The sequence below is a fragment of the Misgurnus anguillicaudatus genome, chromosome 22 (assembly GCF_027580225.2).
Source record: "Misgurnus anguillicaudatus chromosome 22, ASM2758022v2, whole genome shotgun sequence".
In the NCBI taxonomy this organism is placed as follows: domain Eukaryota; kingdom Metazoa; phylum Chordata; class Actinopteri; order Cypriniformes; family Cobitidae; genus Misgurnus; species Misgurnus anguillicaudatus.
In genome coordinates, this window is record NC_073358.2 from 50,229,024 (window position 1) to 50,247,055 (window position 18,032).

The 18,032-nt window shown below is 33.0% G+C and overlaps 2 protein-coding genes across 2 annotated transcripts in view; one reads left to right on the top strand and one right to left on the bottom strand.

Moving 5' to 3' along the window:
* Nucleotides 1–18,032, top strand: part of LOC129439605 (polyunsaturated fatty acid 5-lipoxygenase-like) — a 260,317-nt gene that overhangs the window by 208,868 nt on the left and 33,417 nt on the right. The window lies entirely within an intron of this gene.
* On the bottom strand, nucleotides 1,456–12,710 carry LOC129439608 (ectonucleoside triphosphate diphosphohydrolase 2-like). The gene is made up of 9 exons (XM_055198342.2): nucleotides 12,474–12,710; nucleotides 12,019–12,136; nucleotides 10,758–10,908; nucleotides 10,311–10,470; nucleotides 6,291–6,518; nucleotides 5,563–5,826; nucleotides 3,233–3,352; nucleotides 2,744–2,878; nucleotides 1,456–1,934 (listed from the first exon to the last, which is right to left on the bottom strand). The coding sequence occupies exons 1-9, from the start codon at nucleotides 12,591–12,593 to the stop codon at nucleotides 1,731–1,733; spliced, it is 1,500 nt and encodes a 499-aa protein (XP_055054317.2). The 5' UTR covers nucleotides 12,594–12,710; the 3' UTR covers nucleotides 1,456–1,730.

An 18,032-nucleotide genomic window follows, 5' to 3' on the forward strand; every position in this document is an offset into this window, starting at 1 on the left:
TCTTTGGGTAGTTCTTCACATTTCATGTACTCTCCCAGTGACAGTGGCATCAGCATTTTTTCTTTTTGAATAAACTGTTTGCACAATTTGCACTTTTATATTTATGTTGTTGTATGTATTCTAAATACATTGATGTAGCATGCAAATTGAAATTACATTTAATTTGACATTGTCAGATTGTGTGATATAATCTGTGTAAAGTTAGTATGTTGTGTACATTAAATTATGGGGGCCTGGTTTTGAAATCTGCTTAGGGCCCCAAAAAAGCTATAGGGCCAGCTCCTGGATTATATGCCTATTGTATAGTATTTGATTATTATAGTATAACAATGTTGTTCACTGGTACGCGCGTATATGCTACACCCTCTACCACACCGTGCTCCAGCAAGCAGCTTCATGTCTGGCCTAAAGTGATACAATGTCCTACTGCGGCATAGTGTTCCCTTAAGATCCTATTTAATGTTAATATTTATACTGCTACTTGCAACATGATCTCTTGGAAAGTTGTGTTATAATCACAAAAAAATATTAATTTATTTGTGTTCATAGCATGAAATTCTGCTTTTTTGTGCCTTGAGCACAAATGTTATTTTCGTGTCACCCACACACATTTCTAAAAATAGTTTTTTTTCTGTCAGTGGCACGACTTTCTTTTTCGTTTCATATTGTTTTCTCATTTTTCCCTCTATTTTTAAATCATTGTCACTTTGGGTTAGATTTGGGGTTTGGGTTTATGTGTACTTTTATGTATTTGTTTCTACATGTTTTCTTGCGCATTTAAAACTATTGGAGTTGGGGCTTGGGTTAGGATGTCTGAAAAAGTAACAGAAACTGATTCTAACCCCAATCCAAGCGACAATGGTAAGAAAATTGAAAAAATAAAATAATAATGAGAAAACAATACATAAAATGAAACGAAAAAGAAAGTTGTGCAACGGACACGAAAAACTATTTAGAGAAATTTGTGCGAGTTACACGAAAAGACATTTGTGCTCAAGGCATGAAAAGAGGCTGAATTTCGTGCCGTGGACACAAATAAATGAATCAAATTTTACAAGCGCTAAGAACAAGAAAACTTCTGGTGGAGCAAAATGCACTTTGATGATAAAATGCTTGATTATTCGTTTTGGATTTTTTTGTATATTTATTTGATGCATTAGGTCAATTTCTGACAAAAACAAACCCAAAACTAGTGTTTTATGTTCACGGAATATGTGTTAAATGAACTGTTTATTAGTTTTTCCGTTTGCAGACAAAAATGAATCAAGAAATTATCCAAAGGTACACAACTATTTTGGTATACATATACTTCCATTTGACATTTTAAACATTTCAGTGTTTTTAACTTCATATTGCATCTTTTTTTTCGGTGAACTATCCCTTTTAAAGCACAATACCAAATTCCCATAAAACCATGTTTATTTAAAGAAACATGATAATGAATACCCTTAGCACAAATAAAACACTGGCAAATCCTTTACTGTTCCAACTAAAACTAGCACAGCGTCTTCTAACAGTCTCTCTTCTTATGATATCATGACTGAAAAGAAATAAATTGCTGAAAAAGTACAATATGCTTAGACATTTACACTTCTTTTGCATCATAATTGTTGTTGTATTGTAAACAGTAGAGGTTGGCCAACTATACTCACTAAAGACAGAAAATCTCATCAGCGCATAATAATATACAAGGCGAGCAATACAATTAATTCAGTGCCTTGTGCTTGTTATTAAACGACATCAGTACTTTCTTTCTTACAACTAGCACGTAGCAGAAAAAATAAAGCCATTATGAGAAGAAGGGAAAAAATGACGACCAGGGCAATCCAGGCATCAAGACGCAGCATTTTTCTTAGAATGATATCTTCGGCAGGAAGCAGGTTGCTTAAACTTAGCATGTAGCCAAGGGTCCAGCCAACAGAGGCGTCTCCCGCCTGCAAACCAAAGTAACTTGTTGACATTGTCTTATCAAGGCATAACATGAAACAGTATTCAAAACAAAACAAAAATTTCTTCATGATTTAAAGGGGACATTTCACAAGACTTTTTTTAGGTGTCAAATAAATCTTTGGTGTCCCCCAGAGTACATATGTGAAGTTCAAGCTTAAAATACCATATAGATAATTTATTATAACATGTTAAAATTGACACTTTGTATGTGTGAGCAATTATTTGCCGTTTTTAGGTGTGTCCTTTAAATGCAAATGAGCTGATCTCTGCACTAAATGTCAGTGCCCTGATTGGATAGTGCAGATTAAGGGGCTTAAGGTATTATCCCCTTCTGACATCACAAGGGGAGACAAATTTCAGTTAACTATTTATTTACATGCTTGCAGAGAATGGTTTACCAAATCTAAGTTCCTAAATTGTGCTTTTCACATTTTCTAGGTTGATAGAAGCACTGGGGACCCAATTATAACACTTTAAAATGGTAAAAGTCGGATTTTCCTGATATTTCCCCAGAAAAAAACAGTATATTTAATGAGGAAGAAAAAATAAGGCTCGACTCTATCTATTAAGATAGAAAGCCAGTTATCCTCTACATCAGTGGTTCGCATTGCATTGATAGCTGTCCTGGTTGTGTGTGTGTTCACTACTCACTGGGATGGGTTAAATGCAGAGGTCACATTTCGAGTATGGGTGACCATCCTTGACAAACATGTCACTTTCACTTTAATTAAAACAGTATTTAATGAAGATATCCATTGATATCCATACAGGGCTGTCTTAAAGTGAGGCTTACCTTGTTCTGAAAAGAGATGTGTGGGAAGGAGGAATCATTAAAGCCATATCCATTTATAAGGAGCTCCTGGACAAAGATGGAGACTGCACAGTGATCTTTCAAACGGTTTTCCTGATCCGGAACCTTAGTGTTCATCTAACAGATGGAAAGTGATAGAGAAGTTAAGTTCTTAAAAAACAACAACAACAACAAAAAAACATATAGAAATAATTTTTTTAAATTCCCTTTTCTGAGGGCGTATCTGAACTCTATTTAAAATTTAGACACTCATACTAGACTAAAGTCTAGCCAAATAAATGTGTCGGCAGTATACACTACACTACATCATGGAATCCAGAGAACACATATTAAATATCTTCATTGAAGATGAAAGTAAGTTCTCTGAGAACCTGAGACTCTCAATCTTTGGCCTAGTAGTTGATTGCTGCCATACAGAGATCGTCTATATTTCCGAATAGCAGGTTCAAAATAAGCCCAATGAGGTGGTACCTCCTGAATGCTCATGTTGCAGACAGCACGGACAGCATTCTTGAAGTGTGCTGGGGAGGTGATGGGGATGCCAGCAGTTTCTTGAAGGAACAAATGAGTGTAGAAGAATGCAGAAAATGCCTGTGCCAAAGAAAGATTACATAGTCAATTATTATGAAACAAAGTATTTTAATTTATTCAAAAGCCTTATTTATTAACTGCTTAAACACAAATCAGGACACTATAATGTCTCAAGAGATGAAAAAAATAAATAGCATTTTATGTCAGTTGATAAACATATATATTTAACCCTCATAAGCCCCTATTTTCTTGTATACGTTAGAGTTCCCTGGGGGTAAAAATGACCCCAGAAATTAAAAGGGTGATTACAAAAAATATACACTGTAAAAAAAATCCGTAGAAATTGCAGCTGGGTTGCCGGTAAATTGCAGTGGATTTAGATTTATGTTATTTACTGGCAACATTTTGTTAAAAGTTAAATGAACATTAAACATTTACAAGTCTTTGTCTTTACAGAGTAAAAAAAAACAAAAAAAAAAACGCATCAAGCAAATCATTCTGGGAAACAAAATCTGGAGCAAAAAACAGAAAAAGGTTGAATATTATTTCTGGTTCCCAGAATGCTTTGCATGAGGCTGTTATTGTATAGTTTTATTCTATAAAGATAAAGACTTGTTAATATTTAAAATGTATTTAACTTTGAACAAACTCTTGCCAGTAAATAACATAAATGTAAATCTACGGTAAATTACTGGCAACCCAGCTGCAATAACATTGTAATTTCTACTGATTTTTTTACAGTGTATACATTTTAATGATACAAATAATATATCTTTTTTTCTGTTTACTTCCCATCTATACAATAATGCTTTGTTTTGGGAGGTATGAAGTACTTTTGTACCTGTTTACCACTCAATTCCTCAACTTAACCACTAGCTTGCCTGTAAAATATCACATTTTATGAAACAATTCACATAAATTATGATCTAAATTTGATTTAAATTGTTTTTAGATATTGATCTAGATATTATGTGTTGAATTCGACCATTCGGTGTTTAGAAAAAAACAGTTTTATGGTTACAGTTTAGGAAATAAATAATTTTGACCAGCAGAGGCCCATAGAGACCCATTCATTTCACTGAATGTGGCCAACTGCTCAACATCAATACTTTAGTAAAACATTTTGTGAATTTATGTTTATATAAACATTAGAAAGGCCATTAAAAATAAATATTATTTCAAATAGTATAATTTTCTGATGCATTTTGAACAACCCAGTCTCACCCCATGGCGTCAATATTTTTTGACGAACTGGGGACTTCAATACTATTAAGTCCGTTGCATTCTCTTTCCTATTTTCTTACCATTTTCTACCATTTTCGCGTCGGTTTAGGGTTAGATTTACATAATGACATCCCTACCCAAACCTAACCCTAACCCCAATGCCAGGCGACAACTGTTTAATTTCGCGTACCTAGTGGTATTGAAGTCCCCAGTTCGTCCAAAAATAGTATAGGTATGCCCTCCGCGTCAGCGTGTTGGCGCGTGGTCAAGTGTCGTCAAGTGTTGACGCCATGGGTGTGAGACCGTGTTATTTTGAAATGTCGGTTTTTACAAAATACCACAGAAATTTGACTAAACGTAAGAGTGTTTGTGTGCGTGTGTGTGCGCGCGTGTGTGTGTGTGTGTGTGTGTGCGTGTTTGTGATTTTGTCTTTTTGTGTGTGTCTGTGTCTTTATGTGTGTGTAAGTTTTACAGTGTCTTTATGTCTTTGTTTTGCATCTGTGGCAGTTTTTTTCGCCAAATTCTGTAAAAAATGCTGTCTGTGGCAGTCATACCTTTGTGTGTTTGTGTGTGTCTATTTGTGTGTGTGTGTGTGTGTGTGTGTGTTTGTGTGTGTGATTGAGCATGTTTTTTCTATATTGCATTTGTGCTCTAGTTCCAGCCCTACCTTTCTGTGTCAAAAATTTCAGATTTATGCTGAATGCATTGATTTTATTTGATGAATAACAAGAAAAAACAATGTTGTTTTTTTTGCATTTCCCATTCATTTCAATTGGGGTCATTTTTACCCGCAAAGGGCCTCTTTTGGTGAATTTTTTACACCTCTTTAGAACGACGGAATCAAGCCCAGTTTATTTAATATGAGTCTTGACAGATAATCTGGAAAAGTCACAAAATCTTATTCCACTGAGATGAAGGGAACCATGTTTTTTAACTAAATAAAAGTGTCTTGGGGGTAAGATTGACCCCAAGGGACTCATTAGGGTTAAACAAAATGCATGCTGTATAACGTTAATGTTCCATTAAAAGTAATAAAGATCTCCTACCATAAAGTTTCCTGTAATGTTAGGCTGAAAGACTCCATCAAAAGAGCATTTGGAATAAGAACAGTTGTTGAAAGAAAAGAGATGGGTAACATTTCCTAGACATCGATTGTAGTCTCCAGTTCCAGTTATTTGCAGGATGCCATCAGGCTTATAAGGAGTTTGTCTCTTAAAGCATGGAGTATCAAACACACTGCCCAGCTTTACAGAGTGACTGTAACCTGCAGGATAGCAGGGGTGAACTACAGAGCTGTCTGATCCTTGAGTCTATAAGACACACAAAGAAATAGAGATGTCAAGGAAGTATGATATCTAAACACTAACTTCTGTTCATCTCAAAATCATTTAATATATGCTGGTTCTCTTTAAAAGGATAGTTCATCCAAAAATGAAAATTCTGCATCTTTTACTTACCCTCAAGTTGTTACAAACCTTTATAAATTTGTAGTTTTTATAACACTTAACAGTTTTTGAGCAACATTGACTTCCATAGTATTTACTCTCCTTATATGGAAGTAAATGGTGCTCCTGTTTTCTGCTTGATTATAAATGTCTTCCTTTGTGTTCAGCAGAACAAAGACAATTATACAGGTTTGTGGTGTGTAAAAGATGACAGAATTTCCCCAGAACTATGAACTATCCCCCTATATATTGGTTTGATAGAGAGATGTGGTAATTCATGTATAGGAGAGGTTATTTGTGTATACTTCTATATGAAGGTAATACTTAACCGTGATTAGATGAGCCAGCAGTCTGAGTAAGACCTGTTCTCTCCCATAGCACAGAAAGCTCTGAGTGTATATCTTATAGTCTTTCCCATACAGTTGTAATTTCATGAAATTAGTCTTGTTCTCTATCGTTTCTTCAGTCACAAAGGTGATCTGAGTCGAAGCTCCACCAAAGTCTAGTGCACCGATTGTGGGTCTGCCTGTGGACAGCCATTGACCCACAAAATCATACTGGAAAATGATCAAGGGAGAGAATAGAGAGAAACTGAAAGCAAGGCTGGTGGCAATTTAAATATCATTTTAAAGTATGTTCAAAAAACTTTTATATTACGCCTAATAGGGGATCTGTGCAATATCTCCTAATATTCATTCTTTAAAGGATAATTCCGGTATTTAACACTTTGAGTCTCATTTCTGGTTTGTTTTGGATGAACTACAGTGATGGACACAGAAATTTTGACAATGGGTCGTGTCTTGACTTTTCGACTCATTTAGAAGCGTCTCTTGAATGCTTCAGAATGGAAGTCAATGACCATGCACAAAATGTCATTAAAACAACACTTAACATTCATTTTCAAAACTGTACTACTCACCGAGTGGTTCGTGGTGTTCGTTGATGATTAAAAACAAATATATTGGCGCAATGTATGATCTCAATCCGTGTTATTTGCTATAGTGGAACTATTTTTTCAGATACCTCACAACCGCGTATATACTTCTGCTCTATATTTGAGTCTGAAGCATGAATGAACGTAGTCCAACAAACTGTAATAAAACAGTAGCATACTTTCAAAATCAAGATTATTTATAACACTTACACCATCCAAAATGTTTTTTTTACATCAGCAGAACAATATAGAAGATATTTTGGAGAAACCCCAGTGCTCCGTCATGCAAGTCAACAGATCCGCACACTTTAAGAGCTAAAGCATATCCAATACAACAGTAATCCCCCATAACTCCGTGTGACATATTGACGTCTTGTGAAGCAAATCAATCAGTTTATGCAAGAAACTGAACGTTATTTACAACATTATTAGTGTGAATGCCAAAGCAGGAAGCGCGTTTTCCGTTTGAGGCGATCTCTTCCACTGGTGGCGTTTGGTGGCTGTTGGCTATGGATGTTGGTCTCTCTGCGCCACCTATAGAGCGGGAGCGTGAAGCGCACTTCCTGCTTGGCAAAAGCTCTGCATTAACGCTGCAAAATATTTATATATATATTCGAATCTCAAAACTGAAAATCGAATGTCAACCCACGGAACGAATATTCGAATATTCTGGTCCAGCCCTACAAATATGGTAAAAATTTATTTTGAGAGAAACCGAGCGAAAAAACAACAACCACATGTAAACAGACCCTTTTCTGTTTCCCGGCGGCGGAGTGATATATCAGCCAGCAATGAGTCTTCCAGAGAAGTCAATGGAATTTTACAAAATGCCAAATAAAACACGACAGAAACTGTATTTCGCTACAAAACTTGTTTTTAATCATCAACGAACACCACGAACCAGTCGGTGAGTAGCACAGTTTTGAAAATGAACGTTAAGTGTTGTTTTAATGACTTGTTTGTGCATGGCCATTGACTTCCATTCTGAAGCAGTCAAGAGACGCTTCTAAACGAGTCAAAAACTCAAGACACGACCCATTGTCAAAATGTCAGTGTCCATCACTGTAGTTCATCCAAAACAAACCAGAAATGAGACTCAAAGTGTTAAATACCGGAATTATCCTTTAACATATACTGTATCTACATTGCACTGTTATTGCACAACTTAAATGTTTACTATTAAGTCTTTGTATTTTGCATGTGCACTTTAAATGAGAGACCTGATTTCATTGTACAGCTGTAAAGTGACAATAAAGACATTCAGTGTGTAGCATGCAAAAGTTTTTATGCAAAAAGCATGATTCATCAATATGTTTATAGACCGTTTCATCGGGCGCACGTGTGGTGACGTGATAAGGATCTGGTACCAAATTTACTTCCGGTTTCTGTTTGTTTAATGGTCAGACTAGTTGCTGAAACTGAACTCTTAAAAAAAAAATACCTCGTCAGAAATAATGAATGTTTTGGGTTCCTATGTAATCTACGTGTTGTTTATTTTGCTTGTTATATAAATAAACTATTTTAAAAGGACTTTGTTGTTATTTATACTTCGCAGAGTTTACCGGAAGTTACGTGATGACCACGAAAGCCGCGTGTTTATGTTGTTACTGCTGAAACCGTCTATACTTATACTAAACTGACTTCGGGTGGCCCCAAGCCCAGAGTATAGGCTGTTTTTTACATGTAGAGTACGTGAATTATCGAACAATGATTTGACTTGTATATGCATGCAGACATTCAACGCATGTGCATTGCGATAAAATGCAATCCATCTCCTGGGCTACAAAGTACATTTCCTATAGGTGCATGCGCAACCTAGAAATTTTGAAACTTTTTGGTGTAGATATATATATTTGATTAACTCTCATAATTTCTACATAAGTATATTAACATTTATTGAGAACTAGATTTTCCTAAGTAAAATGACGATAAATACACAATTAATTCATGTAAAAATGAACTGTGTGGGAATAGTAAGTCATATTAGATATTTTCTTGTATTATTTAACTGTTTTATAGTCACTGCACATAGTCCTAAAATAATTAAGTAATTTTAATCAAAAACTTTAGCAGATTCAAGTAAAAAAATATTAGTTAATTTAACTTAAGAATATTAAATCCATTAAACTAAAAATATTTATTTGCACATGTTGTAAGGAATACCCACAATCCGTTGCTTCTGAATATTTTAATTTTTTAAGCTTTATCACAAAATAAGAACTGATAAGAACCTTAACTACTTAAATATTTGTTAGTGAAATGTCATAAAGGTTTAAGCTCTTATATCATTGATGTTGTTTTGTTGTAAATGATAATTTTGTGAAGTCACCATTCAGGTGATCAGTGTTTAGTACATAAACCCTGTTCAGAACATTTTATTGTATTTCTCTCCACAGGGCTGACAATACATGTTAAAAATGCAGTTTGTGTGCGTTTCTGTTCAGAATCAAGTTTATTCAATGACTGACTTATGTGACCTATCTGAACATTTCATAATCATTCTGACTCATCTCACACTTATCTGCAGATTTGACAATAACATTTACATTTAAACATTTAGCAGACGCTACTACCCAAAGATTAGTCATGAATTTTGTGTTATAATGCAATTTAGAACACTAAAAATAACTAAGTCCATAGAAGTATGTTAAAGAAAATAACAAACAGTAAATACAATTTATTTAATATTTTTAGGACCGCAATGCTTCAATAAAAAAACAACAACTAATAGACTTTACCTAAACGATTAAAATAAATCTAACTTCTAAAAAAATAATGAAGTAACATTTACTTAATTATTTAACATATGTTTTTCATGCATTATTAAGTAGATTTTATTTCATTTTAGTAGGTAAGTTGTACTTAAAAAAGCAGTAAATTTTAAAAATTTGTTACGAGGATTTTTTAAAGTAAATTTTACTAGTTTTTTTTCAGTGAATCTAGAGGGCTACTTTTTTACTTTTTTGTTTAACTCAAAATAAAACTCAAAACTTTTTTGTTGGAGACCACTGGTTTAGATTATCCTGAAGGAGGATAATAATTTTTACGCATTTGTTAGCCGCTTATATAAAAAATGGCCTGCAGTGCATCCACGTTGTTCATTTTATAAGTATGAGCATTTCCCAGGAAAGAAACATGGCCCATTTAAGCTGGAAAGAGATTATTGATATTCATTGCAGGTGCTTGATTTTTGTGCATTGCTTTCTAGGCTTTAAAGCATCAGTGCATACATTTAAATAGAATAGAGAATAAGAAGTTATTTGTGTTTTAACGTATAACGATTTTTCTTTAGGATCAGGTTTTGGTTATGTTACTGAAAACCTTTATGTTTATGGGTGATGAGGTCAAATAAAATATTAAATGACAAGATATACAAGATGGATATAATAAAAATATTTTAAAACGCTGCATTTACCTTAACATAGTTCTCAAGCAGGTAGTTGACTGTGACCCAACCATAGGCTCCCTCCTCTTGTCCACTTAAAATCTTGGCCCCTTTAAAGCTGAACGGGTAGGTCTTCAGCTTATCTTCCACTTCTTTCAAAATCTCATCTGACTCTTTCGGTTTAGAAATACTGTGATATGACACAAGTAAATGTATATTTGTTATCTTACAAAGCATTCCACTTTATTTCAACACAGTTTTTCTGTATGCTCTGTATGTACTGTATTATGGTTCCTGCAGGTTTCATTGACAATTGGGGACTTGTACATTATAAGGGTGCTTTTAAATTAAAATAAATAAATAAATAAAGTGGACTGTTTCTCAATTAATGAACTGAATTATTAAAGAAGCCACGAATGGCTGTTTGTTACAGTGATTATAACGCAGTAAGAAAACACTGTGAGCATCCTGACTCACTTCAACAGTCTCATGCCTGCTGTGGCCCCAAGATACAGAGGAGTGAGTTTGTGTTTAGGTTTGGGGATGGCCTGAACAGCTTGTTCCATACACTCCTGAAGGCTCTGGGCTGCTCCTCCTTTAATACCTGCATAACTGGAGATCCCACCTCCTGGTTGGGGAAAGTGAGATAAAGTGAGAAAGGAAGAAAGTGGATCAGTCTTTAAACAACTAAAGCGAATCACCAAATTCCACTTTAATATTTTATTTATTTACAGAGATGATGATAAAGTCCAGACTATATGCAAATCTCTCTTGGTATATACACTTGTTTTATTGCCTTTCTATGACAAATCAATTTATTGTTTTCTAATCTTTGGGTAAAAAAAGCATCTTTTTATTGTCAAATCTGTATATAAGTGCGAGATGAATCACAGTGATTATGAAATGTTCAGATAGGTCACAGTTGATGCATTACCACAAAATAGGAAGTGTGTAAGTTGTCAGGTTATGATCTCGCAGGAACATGATGGAGGAGCGAATTAAATTATAATATACTTAAAAATATTAAAACAATAAACAGGAATAACAGAATGACAAGCAAAAGAAACTCATATCACAAACGAACATAGACGAGATCGGACAAACACTGGCACACGGGCAAGGAACTAAGACTGTGGCAGCTTTCCAAGGCAGGAAGGCATCAAGTCATGTCCCAATTCAATGTTAGGTTTACTTCCTGACTCCTGAGATCTTGTCCCACAATTGTATGAATGTGCGAGCATGGGGAATGTGATTGGTCGAGAAATTTAGTGTAAATAAAGGTATTTTTTCACTTTATTCACATTTTAATTACATTTCTAGCGAGAAATTAGTATTGCAGTTTTCAAATACGCGATTAGTTACCACAATGGTGCTCTCTGTTTATATAAAAAAAAAAAACGCTGCCAATCAAGTGTGTCCGAAAGCGTTTATCTTAGCTGCCTTCATGCCTCCAAAGTCATTGTCTCACGACGCAGCTGCCTAAGTTTTCGGACGCAGGCTATAACTGAACTAAATAAGGAACAGGTGATGACAATGAAACATGAGAAGAAAACTGGCATTAGCAATTCTTAGAAAATCTGATACATATTGAAACCAAATCTGGGTATCCGTATATGTTTCTAAAAAAAAGATGTAATTGAAGACAAATTCTGAGGTTTGTGATACATATAAGGATAGTTTGAGCAATTTCACATACCCTTTGTATTCTTTTTTATTTACACATTGTTTATTTACTCACCTTTAACATGACACTCTGATTGTTGACTCACAATGCCTGTACCATTTTGCTTGTCTGCTGGCCATTTGTAGATGAACAAGGATGTATGGGAGGACCCAGCATCCAAGACAATGCCAAACTGTAACAAACAATGGAAAGAACGTAAAGATACAAAAATTAGGGCCATCTACAATAAGATGTACTCCATTTAAAACACAAATTCACCAATATTTTTATGGAACAATGTTTTATAAAACCATTCATTCTACAAGACAGTATAAACACTTATACAATACTCAGTAAGTGCAATAAATCAATGAGTACAAGATTTTTTTTTTCAAAGTTTATGCACCACCAGAACACAATGATTTAAAACACACATAAGCAGGCTATCGCTCTCGTGACTGAGAGTTGCTTACTCACACAGCCATATTTTCTATTTTTAGCATGTTATTTAATGCAAAATATGATATTACCATTAAATTTGCTGGCTCTTGGCTGTCTTTAGTGGGAATGACGATCAGAAGAATGACACCAATCGTTAGAAACAGAGCTGCAGCCGCGGAGATAATCTGGCATTGCTGTTGGTTACCCATGGACGTATTTGCGTGATATTGGGTTGATGGATGCTGTGCACGCGACGCGATCCAGCGAGAGAAATGATAGCGACGACATTTGTTGGCAAGTTTAGTAGCGTATGTTAAACAAGGCGGTAAGCCGGAAGAATAAAGTGGGCATGGCACTTAAAAATTTGTTCCCACTCATGAATGACTAATGTCACATGTGTACTGTACGATCATTCAGACAGACGACTGCGATACTATACAAACGTGATTAATTTGCTTTCAAACACACTGTTGCAAATGTTACCATTGTTCTTTGGTGATTTTCTGCGTTTAATAACGAAAAAAATTTTTTTTGGTTTATTAAAGCAATTATTTGAAAACAATTCTGCCAAAAAAATATTTTAAATATATGCTAAATGCATTTTGTAGAAAGAAATGCTCAATTGAATATATTTTTGAATTTGGAAATATATTTAGTTTTAATCATTATATATAAACGGATATAAACATACATTAAACGTATTACATTTCTAATTTTACATTCATTGCAAAAAAATGTATTATTTACAAAAAAACATGTTAAATATATGCTAAATACAAGTGTATATTTGAAGTTGAAACTATATTTAATTGTAACATTTTTGAAACTGTTATTTTATCAGATTCGTTTTTTTTTCAATGCAACGTAAAATATTTCCTTGGATTGAAATATATGGGGGGCTAAATATATTTTTATGCTTTAATTTTCTTTTTCAAAATATATTTTTTTAATATACAAAAAAATTGCCAAAATAAAATGTGTATATATACATTCAAAAAACAATTAAAACCCCATATCTTCCATAGATATTGAACGCATCTCTTCTCCATTTTCAGTTAAAAAAACTCTCTTTTTCTCTCAACAATTCTGGTTTCGCAATAGTGAAAACTTTCATCTTGTTATAAGCATATTAAAGCGTCCCTATGATACATCGCTTTTATTGTTTCCTAATCTGTGTACGTTGCTAAAAGCGTCTGCTGCCTAGCTTAAATGTAATTACCGATTAAGAAATTGCTGTCATAGTTTGGAATGCAATTGTATTTAAGGCTTTAATTGTACATTATAAAATGCATTACGTCCATACAGTATTTAATGTCCCCACAAAACATAGAAACCATTGTGTGTGCGTGCGTGTGTTGCAGGTGCGCTTTGGATACGGTCGTTGTTCCAATGAGTGTTTCCATACATATTTCTGTAGATAAAGGTCAATTCCCAGGGGAAAAAATATAGATTTCTATGTTATTTCACTGTAAGTCACATGCACATAAATTATATTCTCTGTCACTCATTTTTGCAATTGCACCCACACATACAATTATGTTCCCAAGAAACAAATGTATAGCTTAACAAAATTTCTTCTGAAAACAGTCGTTGCACCTTAAGGGAATCAGTTGTGAAATACATCTATCAATATCATATTTCTTTCGAGCTGTAACGTAAAGTGACAAATAATGTGGCTTAATGATAATTAAACAAAAAATATGACAATAATAATAATAATAATAATAATAAATGTTTACCAGAGCATCACAGAAATTAATTAAATTTTAAAATATGCAACACTGTAAAAAGTGATAAGATAAGACCTCTCAATCATGGCAACATAACTTAAAATAAAAAATCTATTTACTGCCAATAGAAATGAGCAGCTGAATAAACGTAAATAATTAAGAAAGCAATTAATTGTTTTACAGTAAATTAGAAAACAGTTATTTTATTGTATAAATAATATTTTACAATGTTACTGTTTGTTCGTAATAAAAATCATTATTATGCATTATGTTTTGATAGGTCATATTTATTTAGACAAATCCTACAATTTGTTAATATAGAAATCGATTCTCATAAATATTATATTGCTTGGTTTAATTTCTTTGACATTCTATTTAATATTTTTTATTATTATTTTAATCTAATAATCATTTCGGTCTTCATCATGACTTAAAATAAATCAGTGCAGTTACATTTTTGTTGAATGAAATTTTATTTTCCATTATAAGAGAAACTAATTGACATTAAACTATTGCTCATGTTATACATTAGTTCTGTTTAAAATGACTTTGCTTCTCCTGAAATAAAATAATAATAATACATTTATTACAAGAATTTTTGTTTTTTGTTTTATTTGATAGCAAAGTTTATTTCTTCTTAACATTTTAAAACATCTACAATATAAAGTCTTGCCTTGTAATTTAGCTGAAGTTATGATGCTGCAAATTAAAGTTTAGACTTTAAAATATATACAACACTTAAAAAATTTATGGGACCACTGAATCATGGCAAAAATAACTTAAAAATGTAAAATAGTAAGTAAATCTATTTACAGGTTAACAGAAATGACCTGGGGTGCGTTCTCCGATAACGTTGACTCTTAGTGCGCTACGAAGACTCTTAAGTTAAACCTTAACTACAGGTTTACCTGTGTTTCCCGAACTGTACCTTAGCGGGTTTCTTAAGGTATTCCTTCTTACGTACGACGTTACCAGGTGCTGTCCATGGCGATGGTGCTGAATAGGTTGATATCGATTGCTCGACAATCAATTGTTCACTTTATGTAATAGGTACTTCGCTGCGTTATCAGAGAGCGGTGTTATTTATTAAAGAAACATTTCAGAAATAGTCCAAGTTACATTTATTAGGAATATCTGGTAAAAATATTTCAAATTGCAAACAACTAAATATAAACCTTGTATATTTTATTTTATATCAAACCCATGCAAAACTCGCAACTTCATGTCCAAAAGTATAATGCATAAGCTGCTCCAATGCATCCATTATTCCTTCACTTTAAAGGATAATTTATATTAGGGGTTCCCAATAAATGCATTGCACAGGGAAATAAGGTGGGTCGTGCAAGTCACCTGGCTTGGCATTACACTTAAAATATAGAAAAACAAATTGTTGTTCATTAGTTCACGCGTTTATGTGCTTGGACACTGCGCAAGCAGCGCGTTTACAATGCGGATAACGCTTAATGGACGCATTTCTGGAGCCGCGCCTGTCTGTTTACCTTAAATATAACATAAAATATATTATATGATATATAAATATATAGTATGATTGTTTTAGGTTTAAGCTTTGATTAGTTTTAATGTGGAAAATTTGTTGACCTTATACAAGCAATTATCAAGTGGAGCATTTTCTTTTTAATGCTTATAAAGAATATGGCATGCAGTTGCCTCAAAGTTATAAAACATTAAAAAAACTTCGATGCAAAGTCGAATTAACATCAATAATAATATTTAGGAAAATCAACAATTATGATTTTGTGATGAATGTGCTCCCGTGGCATGCAATTTTTTAACTTGATTTGTTTTATTTGCAGCTAAAATAGCCGGTAAACTAAAGATTTAACGGATATGAAATGCACAAATAAAATAGTAAGATTCGCTGCATAGCTGCCTGCCATAGTTTCACCAACTCCTCCACCCAAACTCTTTTTTTTTATAGTTTCTTAAGCCTGTAATAATAGTTCGAAGCTGATGTTCCTTTGGAAAAAAATATTAAAAATCTAACAACCATCAGTGTAATAATGTCTAATTATGTGAATATTTTATTCTTTAAATTAAAAAAATGCCTAATTTAGCACGGAGTGTACTTCAACTTTTTTTTTTTACAAATATTTAGTTATATAGACTGCAATCTACACAAGCTTTTATCACAGTGATGGCCCCTAGCGGAGTCAAGTGGGATAAGGTAAAGCTAAGAGTGCTCCAGACCAACCTTCCGAACGAACGACTTACAGAAGTGATACGTAACTAAGAACGTTTCGGAAAAACCCGTATTAACGATAAGGTACAGCTTAAGGTACAACTTAAGAACGACGTAGAGCTAAGAAGGTTTCGGGGAACGCAGCCCAGTTCTTTTAATGTGGAATAATATTTCACAATGTTACTGTTTATTCGTATTAAAAATTGCATGCATTATGTTTTGATACACTGAAAAAAAATGATTCATTCAATTTACTAAATTTTTTAAGGTAAGCGGTTGCAATCAATTTATTTAAGCTGCATTTAAACAAAAGTTTTTTGTTTTGTATTTCTATTTTTTGTTTGTTTGTTTAAATGTAGCTTAAATAAATTGATTGCGACCACATACCTTAAAAAATGTAGTAAATTGAATTTATATATTTTTTTTCAATATTTATTTAGATAAATCTTTGTTAATATAAATGTAGACAGATGTTTTAATTATCTATACAGGACAAACACACATTTATTAATTACGCTATAAATTGTAATCTTTATAGGCCATAATTAAACAAAATGTTTTTCAGGAACTGAAATGAAATGAAAGTTTTTGGCCAATAAGATCTACAATAATATGACGATAATTTGTTTCCAAGTCTTGCCATAAAGATCAAGAAACATTCCTATTCTTTGCAACTGTAATATCAATGAGCAGGTTTCTCTATGTTTTTATCTATATGGTCATGTATATGGCCATGGTGACTTGGAGTTGGGGTTAGAGTTGGGGTTTGGGTTAGCATGTCATTTTTATATAACAAAAAGTTGGTCTAACCCTAAACCCAAGCGAAAATGGTAAAACACAGAAAACAAATGAGAAAACAATAAATAAAACGTCACGAAACGATTAGCCATATAAGCGAATGAGAAGGATTTGGCGTATCTATTGCACGATAATCACACTGCGTGTCATTTGTACTGTTTTTTGGTGAGAATGTGTTGATCAAAGCGTATACGTTGCAAGTCTAAACTAACAGATTTAGATTAATGAATAAACTGAGTCGGAAACTAAAATGTGCTTTTAACATCTCCGTATTAAAAAATGGTTAACACTTTATAATAACTGTACACTGTGAAGAATTACTAAATAGTTAATTAATAATTTAAACATTAATAGACATTAGTAAGTTGTTTATAAATGCTTTATTCTTGATTTAAACATATATAAATATATAATGTGTTAAATAATTGTCTTTTCATATTTTGTTATTGATCAAATCATCATTTTTTAAATAAGTATAACATAAGTATTACATTATTTACAGACCAGTTATTAAGGAGTTGTCAGTGGTTCATAAGATCATTTAGAGTATGTAAATGATTAATAAACTATTTAAACATTCATTTATACATCTTATTATTTAGACGTATAGTAATAAGTTAGTCAGTGTGTTAATGAATGCTTCCATTAACACATATTCCTACTGTAATTCATGATTAATTCAGGTAGTTATGAAATATTTAGAAGTGGTCAGTTAACTATTTTTGGGAGCTCATCTAAAGTGAGGACTATTTATGCCTTGAATAGTTTAAATAATTTATTAATCATTTACATACTCTTCCTAAATGATCTTACAAACCACTGACAACTCATTAATAACTGGTTTGTAAATAATGTAATATTTATTTTAGAAATGATGAATTAATCATTAATAAAATATGAAAAGACAATTATTAAACACA